This window comes from Nyctibius grandis, chromosome 4 (assembly GCF_013368605.1).
Source record: "Nyctibius grandis isolate bNycGra1 chromosome 4, bNycGra1.pri, whole genome shotgun sequence".
Classification (NCBI taxonomy): Eukaryota; Metazoa; Chordata; class Aves; order Nyctibiiformes; family Nyctibiidae; genus Nyctibius; species Nyctibius grandis.
The window spans coordinates 14,633,579-14,650,411 of record NC_090661.1 but is presented as its reverse complement, the minus strand read 5'-3'; the positions used below and the strand labels follow the sequence as shown (position 1 = coordinate 14,650,411).

The window sequence follows — 16,833 nt, the reverse complement described above, 5'->3', positions numbered from 1 at the left end:
AGCTGACAGGGATGTGAAGCTATTTAACATTTTAAGATATTAGCTGTAGCTTCTTGTGTGGTCTGTCTCATATCGATGATGTTACACAACAGACATAACTGCTTGGAAATAATGTGGAGTTTTGCAACTCCACTTGAAAAAAAACTTCTGGTTTGAAGGAGGTGGATGGAATATTGGTTATTGAACATCATGGGTTTTTTTTACCTTTATTTCCCACAAAATCATTTGCTCTAAATATATTGGCCTGCTTGCCCAGTAATTTGCATCTGTTCTGCCCTGTGTCATTATACAAAGGCTACATTTTTTTGTGCCAAAATTCTTAATCTTAATTAGTGATAAAAGTCAGAGGAAGTATAATTTAATTAACAGGCTTCAAATGGGCAACTTTTTATTTGATTTCAATCTGAATAATAAAAGGTTTCGGTAGTTCAATCCCAATCATCATTCAGACTTGTAACAGGTCACATAACCTTGCAGTGAAATATGTTTTGAGATGATTTAGCAAATGTTATGATTTCTTTCTTTTTTCCTCCGAGTTTACAGGACTCCTGGGGAATTCAATTAGGGATATAATGGTTTGAAGCTACTTTCAGAGCCTCCTTGTAAACAGGGCTTTAAATGTTTAAAGACACGTTGCCAAAGGAATTCAATGTAGGAAGATAGTTAAGTAAATAAAAGTCAACCTTATTTTCATTTGTACATTCTTTGTAAGTGACCTCGGTCCCGAAGCAGCAACCTTATTTTGCTCATTAATAGTATTCCCTGTCAAGCTGCCTTTAGCATATTAACCTGATAACTAATAACTACAAAACATAAATACCAGTTTCTTTTTTTTTGACATTAAATATAAAATGTACAAAGTAAAGCATTGATCCTGCTCGCACTGATGTTACTGATGTTTTTGCTGTTGACTGCAGCAGGAGCAGGGTCAAATACAAAGTAAAGACTCATAACAGATGATGTAAACAGCATACTAATTAAAAGCCAGGTTGAACCTAAGATCTTTTCTAGCAAGTTTACTTAATATTAGATGAAGTGAGGCCAAGCAGGATTTCAACAAACATTTCCATTTGTCCCACTCCCTTCTGTCTCTTTACTCTAGAGACATTCCTCTTTAAACACAGAATCTTTGTCCAGTTATTGTCTTATTTTTAGGATTAAAAATCTCAAAGTTCTTTTCCAATTTGACAAACTGGCACACTGTATACAGGAACCAGTTAATGGAGCTCTGAAAGGCAGCTAGCTCTAGATGGCACAGGATGATGGTTATTCACACACATCACCACCTCACAACAGTTGGTGACCAAAGTGAAGAATATTTTGCCTCCAAAGACATAAGAGTTGCCAGTTGTGGAAATTGTCTATGACACCCTGGCTAATACCTTTCTTCTCACAGACAAGAGAAAGCATGTGCTTTCATTTCCTTGCCTCTCCCATTTTAATCTGAGATGCTTTCTGAATAGTGACTATTAATGATTAAGCTGTTGGTTGTGCTTCCCCCTGAAAGGTGATATATCAAATCACGTCATGTTGATTTTGGCTCTGTAGTCTACTTGGTACAATAATGACTTGGGAGGAAGAGTACCAGCGTGATTTCTTGCACAGGAACAGACTTCTGCACTTATTCTAAAGTGTTCCTTACAGTACCTATCCTAACACTTTATTGAGCTTATACTGCTTTACCTGTGATCCTATTGACCTCATAGTAGAAGGTGATACAACTTTAGGGCATTTTTTTACTTACCAGAATGCAGAAAGAGAGATCTATAACAAATGTTAAAAGAATGAAGTGGAGGCAGAAATCAAGGCCTAGATATCTCAGAACACAGCTAAGCTGTTTGCTGGTATGTTAGCGGTTTATATCTAGCTGATGCTAGTAAAGACCAGAAGTCACAATGATCTGATTATATCCAGTGGCTTGCAATAAATTAGGATATTTATATTTTTTATATATTTATTAAGTTCTACAGCATGTGTGAAAAAGGTAGTCAGGCAGGTTAGTAGTTTCTGTTGGAGAAACACCATGATAAAAAAACCTGCCGTAACTACACTTGGTATTGATCAATTCCTATTTTTGGCAGTCTCGGCACAGTAGTTAAGGAATTAATGAAACTGGAGATTAAGCTACACTCTTTCATAGAGAGGGTTCTTCAAAGTCATTTCTGAGGAATATTTATGAACCTGACTGCTACTACCTGTACTCTTCTGCTTTTGTGAGAAATGAAACTTTCACCTCTAGAACTGTCAGTTTAGACTTGCTTATACTTCTGAGGAAAGATAGGAGATGGATTAACCCTTCAGATACTCACCATTTTCTTTTTGGTTGCCTATTTAGTTTCTATTTCATTTTACTCTAGTTTGATGTGGGCAAGACTGAGTTTTGATACTGCCAGTTTGCCTTGACATTCAGAAAATATAGTGAGAGGGATTTCAATAATAGGAACTGTGGGAACTGAGTACTTTTGAAACTGACTGTCATTTAGGGAATGTCAAATATTGTGTGCACAGTCATTTAATTTGCTTTGCCCACAAAATGGGCTAGGTATAAGCCAGCTCCGACTTGGAAGCGGCGGATCAGTGTTAGTGTGACAGTGCAGCCAAGATGAGAAGTCCTGCCTTGGTGTACAAGCAGGGGTATGATTATGTGCACATGTCCATGCAGATATATCTTCATGGGCTAAGTGGGAACCAATTTCATGGCTGTTTAGTTCAATACCAAGATAGCAGTTACTGAGTACTGTTGCAAATCTGCACTTAACCTCTATGCCTTGAAGTAAGAAAATGGTATTCCTGTAATAAACTACACTAGGTCATGCTCTCAATGGAAGGACTGCTAGAAGAGAGGAGAATTCAGAAGGTCCTGAGGCGCTTCCAGCACATGCCCTAGTTGCTCCTGAACTCCAGAGCTCAGAAGGTCATTATGAATAGAAACCTCGAGGAATTGCTGATATACAGCTCTGATTTGTACTAAAGCCTGACAGGACAGAGTTTCTTACTGCCTGGCAGGATCTATAACATGAGGTGGCTGTAACTCTCTCCCCCATATTTTGGAGCTCTAGGAGATGAAAAAGGCCGAAGTTAGCAAGTGCTGATGACAAGTAATAATTACATTAGAAAAAAAAATCCCCAAAGTCCCATGCTTCCTTATGTATCTCAAAGTCATGTAATATAATTTTCCGGCATGGTAAGTAGTAATTGAGAAATCAGAGCTGCATAGACCACCTAATTAATTTTTTATACATATTTCAGTATTTATACTGTATACCGGATTAATTAAAACTTTAGGGCGCTGTGCATCTCAAATGAGTGTTGTGACTATTGACCTGCAGGCACTTGACGAACCTCGTAGAGTGCCTGGTTCTGGGGGTTGCCACTTATTCCAGTGGGAAGCTGAGAGTGGCAGCTGTTAGGAAGCGAATACTTGCCCAGAGATGCTATGCAGTTAATATAATTATTTTGCATTCCAAGTACAGCAAAGCAACTGCGCTGGCTTTCTGACTGTGACCACTATACTTACTACTTGAAACTGGTGGGTAACATAAGTACCATTATACCTCTTCTCCCAGTGCAAATTTCCCTTCACTTAACCAACCACATGCATCCATGAAAAGTTAGTGGGCTGGAGTATCCTTGAATGTGATTAGCGTGTCCCCATTAGTGCCCTGGGTCAAAAGGAGAAGACAGTGAGTGGGATAAGGAGGAAGACAGTTCCCTCTCGCATCTTGCAGTGCCTAAGTATTACTTCCTTCAAGTTTCATGGGTAAGAGGGAATGGGGAAGCAGGATGACGACAGGGTAAAGATACAGAGTAATGCTGGGCAGGAGCCAGACCATACTTGGAGCAGAGCTCAAACAGAGCTATGGTTTGCTCTGAGCAGAGAGTGGGAGGGCCACTCTCTATGCTGGCTGCATAACAGCACTCCATGTGACTTGGAAGTGAATGTTCACTTTTGCTTGGTAGTCTTCTGCAAATATTTTGTGTTATATCAGTTCTTTACCAGATGTGGAAAGTATCTCTGGAAAAGATTATTGAAAATAGAGACATTAAGGTATGGAGATCATAAACATCTATTTAAAAGGTTTTGTAGAATGATATGCTGCGGTGTATTTTCAAGCATTTCTTCATATTTCATGCATAAAGTATATAAAGACCATGATTAGAATGTCTAAGAAACAACTTCTGTCAGTCTACCTAGATCGTTCTCCTTTATACACAAAAATAATTTACAAGAGATTTTGCTATGCTGGCAATACAATGAAATGTGAAAATGGAGACTGTTTTCCAAGGCTGGAGGCAAAAATAGTGAGAAATGGAGCCAACGTTTTGGTCTGGTTCTGTTCCTACTTGCATTGGGGCAAATCAACAGTAACTCCTTTGAAATCAATCAAAGTAACATTAGGTAAAGCATGACAAGCAAAACTGTCAGGCTTATTGTCATCCGGCTGGACCTCAGAACATTCCAGTACTGTGAAATATTTGTCAACAAACAAATTAAACTCCTTGATTCTTGATTACAGTAGCTAGTCCACATGACTAACATCATCTTACATCTGCTGGATTTCACTGATATCCATCATTGCAGTTTCCATTTGGAACAGGCCTTTCAGAAGTTTTTCCTAAAGCTGTAAGGTGGTTTAAATTTTATGTAGCACAGTACTCTATTTTCAGCAGGCTGCTGTTCCTCTTGGCAGGTGAGGACAGAAAGCGTACATCAAATCAACTATGTACTGAGTTGGCCGTGTATCTTTGCATGGCAGAGGTGCTGCATGAGTCTGGTTCTAATGGAAATTCCCCAGGACTGAGTTAAAGTCTGTCATGTGTTCCCTGTTGGGTTTTACTGGTTGGAACAAAGAATTTGTAACCTCAGGATTTGTTGTAGCAGTCCGTATGTGCTTCACTCCTAAATGTCAAGTTAAGAGCTGGAAGTGGTAGTAGGCAGCTGAATATTTTCAATTGGATTTGGCACTGAAGTTCTTTACCCATAGACAGGCAATTGTTGGGGCAACTGATTCTGCTGCAACATGAGGATGGCAATAAGGCAGTGTTGTGGCAAACCCTGCTCAGAACAAAGGTAGAACTGAGGTAGTGTCATCGGACAGGAGAGATGCTTCATAGCCAGTTACCTCTGTTAACTTCTTCCTCAGACCTGATGCCTCTGCACAAACAAAATGCATGCCCTGTGTGGGAATACTGCAGGAGTGGGCATCTGTATCCTTGCTTTATGCTGACAACACCCTGAGGAGAGGTACACTCTCCTCGCTCTGTTCTTTATGCCTGGGAGTGTAGGGCCCTGGAATTTGTGATCCCTTACATCTCTCCCAGCTCTGTTTCCTGTTATTCTGTGAGTACAACTGGAGAGTGTGCAAGTGGCAGTCTGAGATCCATGCATGAAGAGACAGATTTTAAGTTACAATCCCAAAATGGTGAAACCATCATCAAATGGAAAATTTTGTAAGTCAAATGAGTCAGCTTGTGTCTTACAATTGTGTTTTAGGAAAGATGGGTAATAAGGCAACACCTTCCCCCTACCCTGAGTCTCACAAGAGCCAGACGTCCATCTTTCCTCACAGCTCACAAAGCTTGGATCTGGAAAGTAAGTCCATACATCCTATAAATAAAGTCCACTAAGCTTCATTGCTTCATCCAAGGCAAAAAGAAACATTTACATTATTTCTATGTAGAATAGCACGGTACAATTGCTTGCTGCTTTTATTCATTTGGAAATGTTGCTCAACCTGATAAATGAAACAGAAGTCTGGCATATTTTTCCATGGCTTGTAAACACCAATTTATATATAAACAACAGCAGCCAAATGTAAATAGACAATCAGCACAGCAAGGAGATTGAAGAGATCAGTTTGCAAAACATGACAGATTTTCTTCTTCCAGCATTCTTCTCACTCCTGGTAATCAAAGGCCAGCACACACCGGTACCTAAAGCAGACCTGTTTGAACATGTTCTGCTGCCTTTTGTACAAATCTAAAAGAATGGATCCTCACGCAAGCATTCCAAATCAAGAAACAAATTTGAAAAAAATTGCTACAATGCATTGACTGATTTCTTGCCAAGACAGCTACTGAGAAGGTGCTTGATCCGTTCTTGCACTGAGAAGATGAGAGGGGGAAATATGTACCTTCTGTAATTAAAAATTTAAACCAGTCCATTCCCTGCATGCTCAGTTTCCTCAAGGGAAAAAAAAAGTACCTTTACTCTGCTTTTACTCCTTGGTGTCAGCAAAGTACTCCAAAGCTGAGTGAGTATTAATTTTTGTTCTCAGCACAAAGATACTGCTAACATAGCAGGACTTAGCCATAATTTAACATGTTAAAATGAAGGGGAAAAGGGACAGTATTATGTTTTAATAACAAATAAATTGCATAACTATAAAATTATTTTTCCTGGAACAAAAGAAAGAACTGTAGCCAGCAGGTGAGCAAAAGAACACTACAGGGTGTGGTAGAGATACTGTTAAATTAACTGTGAAGCCAAAAACTGTGTGTGTGGGTGTGCGCGCGCGCGCGCGCGTGTGTGTGTGTATAAAATATCCAGCTATTTCAAACCGTAGGAGCATGACAGCTGTGAAAAAGGAGTGCCGCAGGGAATTCTTCTAGAGTTTGATTTTTTTAAAAATATGTTTGACATGGAAAATGTTTTAGTACAAATAAAGCAACTGGTATTGAACTTAAAAAGTGTATGTGGAGGGGGAGGGAGAAAGAAGAGATTGCTCTGTGGAACAGGAATGAATAATTCATGATATTTAAAGAAAGAATGCCTCCAAAATGTTCTGCAAGGCAGTCCATGCTGATAACTCGGATGGTTATTTTCCCCCCCATTTAAAGCATCATTAATTCAACATCTTTGTGATTTCTTTAAAACCTTGTAAGATATTTCTGAAAGAAACATTATTTAACTTAGATTAGGATCTTATTTATTCAGACAATTTCTTATAAATATCAAAGAGATGAGTAGAATTATTTAACCATAAAGAGACAACTTTAGTATTTTAAGAAAAGGATCTAGTTTTTTTTTGTTGCTTTTTTTTTTAAAGGGAAAAAAACCAACATCATTGCAAACTAAAATCAACCTCATGGAAGGGGGAAAATAAGAGGAGATATTTTGAACATTACTCCATAGGACACCAGTACAATATAGTGTTAGTGAGTGCATTGTAGCAGAGCTCCATATGCAATCAGAATCCAATTGTTACTGGGCTGTGTACAAACGCATACTGTGCTCAATGGTCTGATGAGGTATTATGGATATGATGCAAAGAAACCTTGTGGATTAGACATGTACAATTTATTAAAAAAAAGTGAAACTACTTAATATTTAAACTGAGCTGAATACAATAGCACTTCAGGTGGTAAAAAAGGAGAGTTCTGAGGAATCCAGTGACTGCAAAGACTTCAGCTATTGTTATTTATTTGAGGGGGCTGACAGAAAGAATCTAACTCTTGGAATGTCTGATTATATTATTTTGGATTTCTGTGTTTTCCCTCATTGCTCCATACTGCTTTCAGTGTGGAAAAGTTCATGTAAAACAAACTGATTATTGTAAATCTCAAAAATGTACAGAGAAGCAGCCTGTTAAAATGTAGCCTACAGATAGTACATAATACTGATTTTAAATAAGTAGCTTGAGCCAAAGTGATATTCCATTAAATCATAGTTACTGTGTAATTTATCCATCACTGTATTAGTTTTTATATTACAGATTACACTGCTAAATTATTTCAGTCTTCATTCTTTATGTTGACTAAGAGTCTTAGTGGCACTGTGTGGTGCATTGTTGCAGTGACCTAGGAGTGGGAACACCCATAGATGCTATAAAATATAATGTTGCAATGCTTATTTTGGGTCAATAGTATCTCTTATTTTCTAGAGTATTTGTTGTCCTCTCAATGCAGAGGGCACACACTTTCAGTTTCCAGTGAACAGAACACAGAAATTTTAGTCCCTGAATCTTCATGTAACTGAACAACCACCTAATCTATCAACTTCAGTAGGGTCCCAGACCTAAGAGAAAGTTAAAATTCTATTTTGAGCTATTTTAAAAAGTGATTTAATTTTGTTTTTCTCTATGGCTACCTTGGAGGAGATGTTCCAAGACAGAGAACCTCAAAGCAAAATGAGAAACAACCTCAACCTGTGTTGAGCCAACTAGGTAGCTTTCCCAGGAAAGAGCCACTCAATACTGAAAAGAAATCACCCTGCATTAAACAGGGCTGAAATTTCTTGGATTATAACAAATTTCTCCTGTTTCAAGAAACACGTGGTGACAACAGTTTTTTTCCTCTGGGAACCACTGGGGTTTCCTGGGGTATTTTGTCTGTGTGTCTGTGGCCTTAAGGCCCATTTTGTGGCCAAGATTACACGCTTGATTTGAACGTTTGCTTTTGAAAATGAAAATCACGAGTATCACATCTACGTTTTGCCAGTTTGCCTACCAGGTATCTGCTAACAAAAAAGTTCCAAGGGAGCATGGCAAGTCCATGCCCAGCGAAGCCTTTTGTTTTTGCAGATGTTTAGGCTTAGAGGAGTGCTGCGGAGCACAGGCAATCCTAGGTCCATGTTTGCACTTGTCTGCTGCTATTCTCTGCTCATTGTCTGAACCTGCACGCATTGTTCTCCCAACAGGTGATAACTACCCTGTGCAGTTCATTCCATCAACAATGGCAGCTGCTGCTGCTTCTGGACTCAGCCCTTTACAGCTCCAGGTATGTGCCAGAACAAAAAATTGTGGGATCGAAGCCAATATTTTAGGGGAAAACTGCTAACCAGCTGTATGCTAAATAACAGTCTGAATGTTAAATAATTTTTGAGCACAGCCCAGGAGGTTTAACACCTTATGTACTTACGGTACTGCAAATATAGCAACGTGCGGCCAACCTTGATACTGTGAGTGAAAGACATTGAACTGTGTAATTTATATCGGCAGAGTTAATGGTATTTTTTTAATTATATGACCAGCTGATATATGTTCAAAGATCTTTTTGTACTTTATTTTCATTTAGTCTTTCCCCTGTAGCTGCAGTGCACTACCTTTAACTGGAGCAGTGGGTGTATCAAAACAAATGTGTGTTATTGGGGTTTTTTCTTTTTTTTCAGACACTGTGGTGCTGACAATACAGTAAATTGCAAACTCTTTTAGCTTCTGTCTTTAGGTAATCTCAACCTTTCCGTGCATTAAGCTGGTCAGATGCCAAGCATGGTCAGGAGCTTTGGTTTGGTCATTTATTTATTTTTGGCATACATGAATGAAGTGTTGTGAAAGAAAGATTTATGTGCCATATCATTAGCTAGCTTTTTGTGGCAAGAAGTTTTTAATTTCACAAGAAAAGACACAACAATGTCATAAATAATGAAGAAACAGTCAAAAGCTTTCAGAGTTAAAATGTGTGGAAAGGAAGTGACAGTGAACATGAGAAGAAAGGCCATTAAAGATGCATGTAACTATTTGCAAGTAAACCTTTGAAACCCCTGTTTGAGTTAGGTTAGAGTTGGGTTCAGATCTGAGGTAGGAATAAATTGTGCCTGGAGTAGCAAAGTACTGCCATGTTAATATCCAAATATCTACTTTGCTTACCCCTCTGCAATTATATAATTTTCCAGAGGGACCAAAGCAAACCAGAGAACACCCTGACACTGCAGGGAAAGATGTCCCAAAATACTTTTGGGTTATGATAGCATTATGTTAAGACTGTACCTTGGACGGGCTTCAGACCAAAGGAGAGTTTTTCAAAAGGAAAAATAGCAGGTATCCTTTCAAAATCTGTATGTAAACACTTATTGAAGCAAAAGTCTCATTAGGTTTAGTTGAGAAAATACTTCAGAAATCAACTTTTTGAACAGAGAGACTATTTTTGCTACCTTTGAAATGCAATACAACAAATAGTGGGCCTATACAAGACTGTAAGGCAGGAAAGGATAAAAACTGTTCAACTGCAAAAGAAACAGGATCTGAGCCACAGACATTCCCAATTCTGTTCTTTTACAAGATCCATTTGTAGCTTGACCCACAGATCTATTTGCATATCAGCCTTGATCAGAACCTACAGCAACAGCACAATTTCATTAATTTGCAGAAATTATACTGAGCTGTTAAACATGACGAGCACAATTAGAGAGAAAACAACCAGCAAAGAAAGTGGTGCTAATAAATTCAGAAACATTTGAGTGCTTGAGGAGCCCAAATTTCCCTTCAGATGTATTTGTTGTAAAAGAGGGTTTTTTTGTTTGTTCCCCCCCTTCCTATTTTATTCAAATTTCACCTTTATGGGATTTCAAAACCTTTAATGTTTCATGGTAATAAGAGCTTAAGTAATAGAGTACTTAATCTTCAGTTGATACCTGCTCATCTGATTGTCAAACTGGCTGAACTAAATTTTATTTACTCCTACTATTAATATTCTCTTTGTGTAAATTCCCTAAGTGCTCCCTAAATGAACACTTATTTGGGTGTGTTTGTTGGAGGGAATTTGTTGTTATACCTGATATGTCATGAAGACCTAAGGGTGTAGCATTTCAGTTCATTTTTCCATCTTTGCTTCCCTTCCCCCTTCTTTCTCTGTTTTGCTTCCTTCCTTCCATGCACCCCACCCACTTATTTATTTATGTGAATGCCGTGACCATGGTATCTGAGTATGTCCCAAGTGCGTAAAAATACTGATCACAAAACTAATCTCTGTTCCTTTCAGACAGTGGGAGAAATAGCTAATTCATTTGCAGGTTTGGTTTTGTTTCTACATGTGAGCGTGTGTGTGATATCGATGTTTGGAGAACTTGGGGAGGGAAAGCTATTTCAATTAAAAAAAGCTTTGCAGTAGCTCTAACATTTCAGTTTTACTGGGGCATTATTATTGGTTCCAAAATTATATTCCATAATCTATATCCAGCTGCAGTGGAAATTCTGTCAGTTTCAATCTTACAATGTCTCCTCTTTTTTCACTTATGTTTTTTTTGGGGATGATCATGCTTCAGGTAGGAGCTAGCAGCAGTTTCGTGTTCTCATCTTGCTGTGTGTTAGGATAACTTCTGTGGAAGTTCTGAATCTAATAGCACAGAAAACAATTTACTCCCAGGTACCTCATGTAACAATAGCAATTATTCCACAGAGGATGTTTCTTCAGTGGGCAATTTGTAATTAATGATTTGCCCATCTTATTCAAGATATTTAGCACATTGGTATCAAAATGGATTTTCTCTGAATTGTATGTCTGTGTTCACCAATGGATTATGTATCTCCATGAGTTAAAAAACTTTATTGAAATTATATCTGGGAATTTCTCAAGTAATTAGTTTCACTCTCATGGGCCTTGCATTAAAAAAAAAAAAATTAAGTTCTCCTTCAGCCATAGATCTGTTTGACCCACCTACTCTTGAGATTTTACATCACGTTGATCAGCTAGTGGTAAAATACCATTAATATTCAGTTGTAGCTTTGAGTATCCTGAAATAAAGTAGTAATTACCACGTTTATGCCCATCTGTGTTCCTGAAGTGGTGGCTTGCTCTGCTTTGGGTTGACATCAGATAGCTTCTTTTTTATCTGTATATTGATCTCATGAGGGTGATGATGTTTTTGACAAAAAGACTTAAAACTCTGTGTTTCATACTTACCATTGACAGTTCAACCCCATCTCGCCAGTTTCCTCAACAACTTGGCCAAGATTTAAACAATATGTTTGATAGGACCAAGCCTTGTTAGGACTCTTGGTGTGAGGGAGGGTCTTGCTGATGAGGGCACAGTTCTCTAGGTATGGTCTAAGAAGAAGGACCAAGCTATTTCTGTTCACCCCTCCGGCTTCAAACAACTGTGAGTAAATCCTGTCAAATCAGCCTTCTGCTAAATTGTTTACAGATATATACCAAATACACCTGTAGCAGGTGTGCATAGTGATGTGTGAACAGGTTCTGATGCATGTGCATAACAAAAGCGTGTTGCTTTAATTAATCACTATGAACAGTAAAACCTGTCAATAATTTTCCCTTTGCTCCTCTTTTTTATACTCACCTTCTGTGGAGTTTCTTCTCTTTCCCATTTCCCTGAATTTTTCCCTAGTTGTCAAATGATTGCACTGATATTAACTGATTCTAGATATGTGTGCCCAGTAATCTTGCTAAATAAGTGAACTTGATCATGAAATGGGTTTTCCCAGCTCTCATGGTGCTGGTAGCAGTAACCTAGTTACTGGGAAGTCTCAGTGGTGGCAGAGATGGCACCTATATGTCTTTACTTTCAAACAAGGGATGTTAATATATGCTCTTTATTGTTTGAAAAAATCAGCCTTCATTCTTACGTGTTTCTACAAAGCAGTCTATGCAGTAAATAAGGAAATGTCGCAACTCTTTCAACCACGACTGATAAACTGTTGATAGAAATGGAGGCACTACAATGATGCTAACTGGAGTTATTCCTAAACAAAGTGAGCTCTAAGAAAAAAGGCAAAACAAAAAAGCTTTCATTCATAACTCTTTCCCCAAATTATTTGTGTAATTTGTCCTTTAAAATTTATTGCTTATAACACTAATGAACCTTGGCAAGTCTTAACTATAGTTGCAGCTGTGTTATTGAAGACTGAAGTTTTTATAATCCTTTTTAAAAAATTTAAATTTTAACTAAACACATATTTGTCTATTTCTTTCCTCCGTACTCTCTTCTAATTGCAGACAAAGTAAATGACCTTTTTTTATACTGCTGGGTGCAGATCCAGTGCTCTGCTGAAGCATTGCATAGCCTGCCTCAGGGGCACAATATTAGTAGAGGGAAGGCCAAAGAATGCTATTTTTAGTTGAACAGTTCAGCAGATGGAGGCATGAATACTCATATATCTGAAGGTTGAGGGGTTTGAACCATTAATTTTGATAATGTATTTAACCCTGGGAACAATCAGAAACTGTAACTCTAAGGTTGCAATGCTTTTGACCTTTAGAGAACAGAGGGCACTTGGTACAGTAAACAATATATTACATTTCTACTTATTCCAGTTCTCTCACACATATAAATTTCAGGACATAGTTGACATTTGCTTTCCTCAGCTATTTTAGTGCTGGTCCTTAAAGTAAGTCAAGAAGAATGTGCAGGAAAGAGGCCAATGTAATGCGACAGTCAAGTAAATATGGCCTTTAAATAGCTAAGATGTTAAATGTGGCCTTTTATGAAGAAATATTATTCTCGGGAACTAGAATCTTGGTGAATTATTATTTCAGTGAAAAAGTTGTTTTAGTGGACTGCTGCTCTTATGGAGTTTCCCCTATATGTTGTATCCTTAAAGCAATTTTTTTGTAGGACTAATATGATCTGATATCGATAGCTCACACCGGAGGTGATTTGGTCCCACTCTGGTACCACATCATGCAAAGTGATGTACCTGCCTTATGTCTTATTAAATGATGCATGCTCCTCTTCAACAAATATAGCAGTTAAATATCACACAGCTTAAGTATTTCTAATTAAAATATCTCCATGTGTCAGCATATTGGTAATGTATTATTTTAATCCATTTATTTTGTTTATGAAACAGTGACATATGTTTAGATTGTGAAATATATGAGCCTTAAAAATCACTTTATTGAAGAAAATTAATTTCTACAATGCTGTCTCAGTAATGTGTTCACTCACCCAGTCAGTCACTGGCAGGGCTGCCAGTCTTAATGTTGGTTAGACACAGTTTAACAGTTTTATCTGACATAACACTCTCGGATGTAGGCAATATAATAATTTTTTCAAATGCAAAAACCATGGGGTTTTCCTTTTTTTTTTTTTTTTTTAAACACAACGACGAATAGGGATTGGGTAAATGTGAAAGATTTGGTGAGACCAATCAAAATTAAAAACAACTAGTTACCTTTTCAAAGTTAGACACTGTAATTTGTTTGTCAGCGGGTAGATGTTTGGGTCAGCACTGTGAGTGAGTGACTGTCAGCGGGAATTCCTACAAGACAAGTAATTTCCCTCAATGTATTACTGACAGATTGCTCACTTCTTCAAATCACTAGAGAAAACAAACTTAATATTGTTACAGGCAGAGTTTCTGTCTTCATTAGCCTTATAGAATGATTTTATCTAGCATTCAAAGACTACTGAGCTCTAGGTGGGCATATTTTAACAGAATGTTCCTTATTATGATACAGTGAATAGTGGCCTAAATTAAGGGAATGGTGTGTGAAAATTTCAGTATATGGAAGCAGTAAATTAAATATTTTGGTCCTTTTCTTATGTAGAAATTTACGTTGTAGCAGAGGAAGGAAAGAGTTTGAAAGGAGATTTTATTAGGGCTCTGAGAGACCAAGCAAGCCTTTTAATGAAAATAGAATTAAAAATATGCCAACCTTGCAATACTTAGGAAAATTTAATTAAAATCAATGAAATAGTTATACTTGTGCCTTTCCCTACTTGAATGTTTATGTCTCTGTATGTAATATCTGTGTTATCAAGTTGAATTATATCAGTGGCAGCATCAATGAAAATGATGTCATTGAGTCAGTATTTTACCATATGACCTCCTTTCTTTGCAGAATTTCTTAATACTCCATCTTCTCCTACTCCTTCTCATCTTCAGCCCTGAATTAGCAGGCAAAGTGATTTTCATCAGGAAAAGACAGCCCATCAAAATTGAGACTTTTTGTAGTAAAATACCAGTTCTGATGAAATTTTGGACAGGAGGATTTTCCTAGCTCCCCTAGTAATGGCAGCCCCAATCAAAATGAGAGGGCATCTCCATGTTATCTTCAAGTTAGTAAAAATGGACAGACAAACAAACAAAACCATTAGTTAGAGTAATCAGCCTGGTATAGCAGCATTGCAGCTGCAAGACCTTTTTATCACCCATTTAATGGCCTGCATCTCCAATGACTGCTTTAACCAGCATGTCTTTGTTATGCGCATTCTTGCTTGATGGAACAGTGTCACATTATTTAATAAAAAATTTGTAGGAATGTTTAAGAAAGAGACTATTTCTATAGTCTTTAGCAGTTCTAGTACTCGTCTTGGATGTGGCAAGCCGAAGTCCAGTCCTGGGCTTGTGATTTCCCCTGTTGCAGAAAGGACACTAGCCACCGGACTGTCACCCAGTCTGGCAGAGCTCTCTGTTTCTGTTCCCTTCAGATGACTAACCCCTCCTCTGCCTTGGGAGGGGTCTCCTGTCCTGTATCTGCTCTCCTGTCCCAAGAGGGAAGACTTTTCAATCTGGCAGCTAGGGATCAGGCTCCTGGAATGATTCCCACCTTTTGCACCTTTAGATCTAACCAAGTAGGACAGCTGCCTTCCAGGCCCGTACGCCCTGTTCCAGGGAGAATTTACCATTGAGATCATAAATTGCACAGACATGAACTCACTTATCAGGAAACCTGTATGTTTAAAAGGATGTCATCTCCTTATAGCCTGGATTGCAGAAGGCTTCCTGTGTCTTTTCAGTCTGTATCAAGGCAGAAGCTTGAGCCCAAGTGACTGGAGGAGGCTGAGCCCCCAGCATCAACAAGACATTCTTACTGCCTTAACCACTGGCTGCCCCTCACTGAAAGCCCAAGCTCTATTTTAAAATAATTGTGCTTTGCAAAGCTCCCTCCCTGGGGTATGTATTCACTCAGAAGCCAGTAAGAAGCAAATAAGTTACTGCTGCATTTACTGACAGAGCACCAGAGGCACCAGTACTACAGAGCACCATCAGGGGACAAGCACGTTTTTTAAAGCTCTTTTAAAACTGTGGCATTCCTTTGGGGAACAAGCTGACTGTGAGGCATACTCTGAGCTGGCAGTTGGATTCCTTCAAGCTTTCTAGAAATGTATACGGTGTATGCCTTACAGGAATTAGCTGCAAGTGAATATGTTTCTGGAATTTTATTACACTTCTGATAACCATAGAGCAAGTTGCTTAATTTGGCTACAAACTACAAACATGAAGAATTTTTTCCTGTGAAGGTGTTAACATATTTGGATGTTTAGGAACTTAGCAGCAATCAGATTAAAGAAAAAAATGCCTTTTAAGTCAGGTCTGTACACAAAGAAAAATAATACACTTCTGTATCATCATTCCTTCCTGACTAATTGCTACAGAAAAATAAAAATAACTCACCATTCTTCTGAATCAAAAGTTCTAAGAATATGGATGGTTAGATGAGAGCTTCTAGGTGTAGACATACACACATGCATGCATGCTCAAAGGAAGCAGAAGAATTCTCTTAAAGGTGCATGGACTGGAAAGATATCACCACTTGCCTTATTTTGGAGGGTCTTTGATTATAAGAGAATATTCCCTCCCACTGACCCAATGCAGAAAGAAAGGGAAATTCATAGAAGATGAGATAGAGCTCATCAAATATTGCTATCACTGAGTAGAGTCTTCTTAAATGAGGAAATAGGAATGGTATTGCCTCCAACACCCTGCTTGTCTAAGATGTGTTTGGCCTGTGATGTTTTTAGAATCCATATGATTGAGAAACCAGAAAAGTGTTCTAACTCATAGAAAGTATTGGAGTCATCTGTCTATTCTTAAGACTCAGCGTGAAGTCTGCATATGGCTGGAGGCACAACAGAAGGCTTGCACATCAGTCCTGAAAAAAAGAGACTGGAGGGAGGAGCATCTTAAGGAATACAGGAAGAAAAACACATCGTGCTTAAATGTCAGTATTAAGGGATTATTCAAGACTTAAAGGAATCATTCACAAAACCTAGTGAAGTCAACACAATAGAGCACATATTTTGGTGTTGTGCGTGAATTACAGCAAGTAGCTAAGCATGAAAACAAATGAAGAAGTATTTCAGGTGCAGGAATAGTGAGAATGTGTTGTCATGTTGACTGTCATTTTTGGAAGTGAAGTGAGAAATAAAAGAGG

At 38.1% G+C, this 16,833-nt stretch overlaps 1 protein-coding gene across 23 annotated transcripts in view; it reads left to right on the top strand.

Moving 5' to 3' along the window:
• SOX6 (SRY-box transcription factor 6) overlaps positions 1–16,833 on the top strand; it is a 382,016-nt gene that overhangs the window by 278,141 nt on the left and 87,042 nt on the right. For 19 of the 23 annotated variants that reach the window (XM_068400308.1, XM_068400301.1, XM_068400306.1 and 16 more), the window contains 2 exons: positions 5,495–5,593; positions 8,639–8,718. In XM_068400308.1, coding sequence (XP_068256409.1) covers positions 5,495–5,593; positions 8,639–8,718 — 179 coding nt within the window. The remainder of the gene's footprint in view (positions 1–5,494; positions 5,594–8,638; positions 8,719–16,833) is intronic. The other 4 variants (XM_068400320.1, XM_068400321.1, XM_068400314.1 and 1 more) reach the window with 1 other exon arrangement.